Below are 5,091 nucleotides of genomic sequence, written 5' to 3'. Positions count from 1 at the left end.
GAGGTTGGAAGGGGAAGGGCAAGACAAGATACATAAATTACACTTTCTTCCAGATCTGGTATTGTAAACATCAATTTGGAAGAATAATAAATATTAATTACCCTTTTAGAAAATCCTCTCATAGCCTTTCAGCCACCTAGCAAACACTTTATCTGCAAATCCTCAGGAGTGCAATGAGTAAGCTGTAAGTGATGTCATGTGATCTATTTTTTATGCCCTTGCCCTCTGCCTTTAAAATTTGCACTAGTCCAATCCAAAGATGTTACAGAGAATTTCCATTAATGGACAGGGAGCCTGCCCCTCCCCAAATTGATTCACTTTTCTGTGACAGGCTGCAGATAAATCTCTCCGTGTCACCCACTGTAGCTTCGTGTTCTTCAGGCTTTTAACCATCCACTTCCGTGAACTTTCTCTTCCCATAGTTCTGGACCAGACTGGAAGCTGTGATTTGAGAAGCCTGTCCCTTTTCCCAGCACTGGAAATCATTCAGCCCTTTCTGGCCAACCTGAAACAAAGCTCGTTCCAGCTCATCCAGCCGGGCCACCAGCGCCGAGGTGTCCTCGTTGTAGGCGTTCTGAGAGGAGTCCATGATGCGACGGAAACGGCTGATGAACGTCTGAAAGGTGATAAAACACAGTTACTGACAGCTGACACAGAGGCCCCCTCAGCAAAAATGCTGCAGGCCCGAGCTTTCAAGACTGAAGAGCCAAAGGTTCAGGCTCCAGTTCACAACCAGCCCACGGTCTGCAACGGGCACTTATTAACCTTGGATACAAAGACAAAACCACGCCGTGCCTGAGCTGGGAGAGCAGGTGCCTGATATACTGGATGGGAATCAAACACAGAATTAGATTTTGGCTGCTTCAGGCTCCAGGAGACCACAGGGCACAACACACAATCCACTCCATCTCGCTTCACAAGCAACTGTTGCTTTAGAGCGGGTGGAATGTATCTCATGCCACAGCAGCTGCTGCAGGAACGTACAGGCTGCAACTTGTGAACAACTTGGCAGTTCAGCCAAAATGCTACTGAAAAGTGGGTTTTTTTCAGTATGCTAGAAAAATTATGCTAGAAAAACACTTAGCTGTTACAAAGTCAAAAAAAACCCCTACTCTATGACTTATAAATATCACCTTCAAAAGCTAAGCAATATAAGACATATTTAAGGATTTTTACTTCCCTCTCTGTCTTTACTTTTGGGAGTGAAAAAAGAAAGGGTCAAAACTCTTTGAAAACTGTGCTGTGTTATTTCAGAAGCTGATTTTATAATCATCAGAACTTATAGGAGAAATATAAATTAATAACTCTCACTTTGACTGTGTCACCAAACAGTTATACTTTGCATTTATTGTTCCTGAATATTTCAGAGAGGGTTTTATTTTTTAAGTTTGTTCATTTTTCAAGTCAGCAAAACTCCCCTCCTGTTTGCTTTTAACAAAGCAAAAACCTTGTGTGCTTTGATTTTTCTGCCAATAAGTAATGAGTTCTACTGTGGGGTTTTTTTTCCCTAAAATGTCCATTAGCAGAAGGAGAAAAGACAAGGAAAGGCGTGGTCACCTCCTCAATGCACAAAGCACGTTTTCAGTGGACAGCTCCAAGAAAACAGCAGCATTTTAAAGCCTCTCTGCATCAGCCTTAATGTAAAGTACAGAGAATGAAAAAAAAAAATGCAACAGCAATCATCCCCAGCCCACTTAGAGACCTGGCTGAAGAGATGTCAGAGCTGTAAGTGGTTATGGTTAAAAGCTCAGGGAGCACTGAAGTCCGGAAGCTGGCAAAGACGGAATCTATCTTTCAAAAGAGAAAAGGGGAGATGGAAAGGGAGGAAGGAAGAGCCAGGGAATTATAAATCCCTCAGTATCAATTGCTGGAAACATAATGGAACGAGCAGACTATACATAAACTTCTGCAAGAGAATAAAAGAGTAACAGCCAATGTGGACTTGCCAAGAACAAACTCTGAGGGACCAGCCTTGGTTCCTGTTGTGGAAGGATGCCAGGCCTTGCACAGGGAGGAAAACAGTGGAGGGGTATCTGTCATGGAGTGTTCTTGGAAGATTTAGCCAGGCCACCCCATAGATGGTTGGGAAAGACAACCATCACCCATAGCTCCTGTCAGGAGGGAAGAACACACTGAGTGGAGTTCCACGGGGGTCTGTCTGGAACCAAGTACTGTTTGAGTTGTTAATTAATAAGCTTACTAAAGGAATAGAAGTTGTGCTTATTAAATCAGCAAATAACATGCAGGAGAAGGAGGAGGAGTGACTGCAGGCATGCTGTGGAGCAGAACTCTAATTCATAACGATCCTGACAAATTAGAAAAGTGTAAAAACAATAGGATGTAATTCACCCAGGACTAACATAAGGTTTTGCATTAAGGCAGAAATAGGGAATTGTACAAAGTCAGGAAGAGAAACAGTTGCCTGTGTATAAAACCTGTACCATCTCACTGTGGACTGCAGACCAACCAGAGAGCAGTCACTGCATCGTGACAAACAAGATACTGCACCATGATGAACAATGAGCATCACAGCCTAAAAAGTTCACAAAGTAATCCTTTTGTTTTCATCAGCACAAGTCCTGAGCACGAGACTGTGCTGTTCAGGGCACGGCAGAGCGGATGCAGATCCACTGGAAAGATCCCAGACATAAGGACAGTCAGAGATTAGAAAACACGACCCACAGACAGATATCAAATGAACTGGGACTGCTGCAGGAAGGAAGAGAATACTCTGTCCCCAGCATTTACTTTGTGCAAGACAAACAGAACAGAGCTTTGTATTGCTGTGAAGGAGCTTTGGTTTAGACATCAGAGCAAACCTGCTATGATTAGGGTGAAGAAGCACTGAAACAGATTGCCCAGAGCAGTGTGAGGTCTCATTGTTACACAGCTTTAAAAACAGGGTAGCAAAACTGAAACAGTGAGTGAATTCATTCTGCCTTGCAGCGCAGGCACAATTAAATGACCTTACATCTCATCTAGTCCTGTTTTATAACACTTTTTGAAACACCATATTGACAGTGTGGAAACTCTAGGCTAAAGTTACACTCCTGGATGCACACTTGAAGCTTCCAGCAGTAGCCAAGAGGGTCATCCTACAGCTTGATCCAGAAATTCATAATCAGTCCAGAAATCATCTGGATAAAACCAGGATATTTTTCCTGAAGACTGCTGAGCAGCTGGGAAAAACAGGAAGACAGAAAAATGCAAAACCAGATTTCAAGCCCTAGTTCAGACACTTGCCTGCAGGATACTCTGAGCTATCTCAGGATTCTCCGGATTGTCAAAATTCAGGAGCTGTGAGCCAAATCCATAGTAGTAGGGCCCCATTTTATGCAGATCAACCACATTGGCATCAGCACTGAACACTGTCCTCCAGGCTTCCTTGTAGATCTTTGGCAGTTCCACCGAAATGATTCTCCTTTTGCTGTCATGCAGCCCTTTAGCAAGCCACAGTGGGATTTCCAGCTTCGATCCCTGGAGGAATGAGAGAAACCAAAAGTTGTGCTTTCCATGAAAATACACATTAAGCAGCCCCGAAGACAGACAACGAACTTCATTAATGAAGATCCAGCATTACAGAAACACAGTTTTCTTTTCGGGACAGCCTGCTGTGACCGCAGCACAAACCAGACTCGCTGTAGGGGCGTTATTACTGCAAGACTCGGTAAGTGGGGTTTTTTTATCGATGCTCTACAGCCTAAAAATTGTCAGATTATTAAACACCAGAAGGGAAAAAGAATAAAAATCAAAAACAAACAAAACAAAAACAAACAAACAAAACAAACAAAAACCAAAACAAACAAAAACAAAAACGAACAAAAACAAAACCAAAAACCAACCAAACAGAAAAACACCAAACATACAAAGTGCATACGATAAAAGTAAAAATAACATTTAAAAAAGTAGCGGGAAGAATCAATTTCATTGCGGTGACCACTGGGGGGTGGGACACGAGGTGGGGGCGAGGCGGCGGCCCCGGGGCATCCCGTATCCCCCCGGGGGCTGTTCTTGTCCCCGTCCCCGTCCCCCGTTACCTCCGGGAGGGACTCGGCGCCGCCGGCCCCCTGCCCCAGCGCCAGGGCCAGGCGCGGCAGAGCGCTCTCGGCGCGCCCCGGCAGCTTCTCCTGCGACATCAGGATGTCGTCCAGCGATAGGAAATTCTCCTCTAGCCCCAGCCCGGGGCCCACCGGGAAATACGCCTCGGACATGGCCCGGAGCGGCACCGGGAGCGGCACCGGGAGCGGCACCGGGATCGGGACCCGCCGGGTCGGGGCTCCCGCGCAGCCCGCCCGGCACCGCCCCGCTCGCACTGCGCATGCGCGGCACCGGCAATGCGCGAAACCCGGCCTGGAGCGCGCCGGGATCGGGAATGGAGGAAAACAAGGACTGGATCGCCGCTGGAATCTCTAATGGAGAAAACCCGGACGGGATCGGGGCTGAGATCCAGAATGGGGGGAAACTTGGCCTGGATTGGGACTGGAATCATGAATGGGAGGAAACCCAGGCTGGATCAGTGCTAGTATCTCTAAGGGGGGAAACCCGGCCCGGATCAGGGCTGGTATCGGGAATGGGGGAAAACCAGGACTGGATTGAGGCTGGAAGCTCTGATGGGGGAAACACGGACTGGAGCGGGGGGGGTGTGATCAGGAATGGGGGAAAACCTGGACTGGATTAGGGATGGAATCATGAATGGGGAAACCCAGCCTGATTTGGGGCTGGAATCCAGAATCAGGGAAAGCCAGACATGACTGAGGTTGGAATCTGGAATGAGGGGAAGCCCAGACTGGATCGAGGCCAGGGTTGGGAATGGGGGGAAACCCAGACACGACTGGGGGTGGGATCCTGAATGGGGGAAAAATCAGACTGGATTAGGGCCAGGATCAGGAATGAGGGAAAATCTGACAAGGAACAGGGATTGGATTGGGGATGGAGCTGGAGGTGTGGATCTGCACAGCACCATGTCCTGGTATCTCCCCACTCAGCACCGTGGTGGCTGCCCCTCTGCAGGCAGGCACATCCATCCTCCACACACCAACCTGCTGGGCCACAGAGCTCCAGGAAAATGGGGTCTTAGAGGTGCATCCGGGC

General features: G+C 47.5%; 1 protein-coding gene across 1 annotated transcript; it reads right to left on the bottom strand.

Annotated features, from left to right (window-relative positions):
• Positions 1–243: 243 nt before the first annotated feature.
• Positions 244–4,291, bottom strand: GINS3 (GINS complex subunit 3). Its single transcript, XM_064670918.1, has 3 exons — positions 4,038–4,291; positions 3,244–3,477; positions 244–616 (listed from the first exon to the last, which is right to left on the bottom strand). The coding sequence occupies exons 1-3, from the start codon at positions 4,209–4,211 to the stop codon at positions 386–388; spliced, it is 639 nt and encodes a 212-aa protein (XP_064526988.1). The 5' UTR covers positions 4,212–4,291; the 3' UTR covers positions 244–385.
• Positions 4,292–5,091: the final 800 nt, after the last annotated feature.

This window comes from Pseudopipra pipra, chromosome 14 (assembly GCF_036250125.1).
Source record: "Pseudopipra pipra isolate bDixPip1 chromosome 14, bDixPip1.hap1, whole genome shotgun sequence".
Classification (NCBI taxonomy): Eukaryota; Metazoa; Chordata; class Aves; order Passeriformes; family Pipridae; genus Pseudopipra; species Pseudopipra pipra.
Note: the sequence above shows the minus strand (reverse complement) of the source record. Positions and strands in the feature narration are given on the sequence as shown.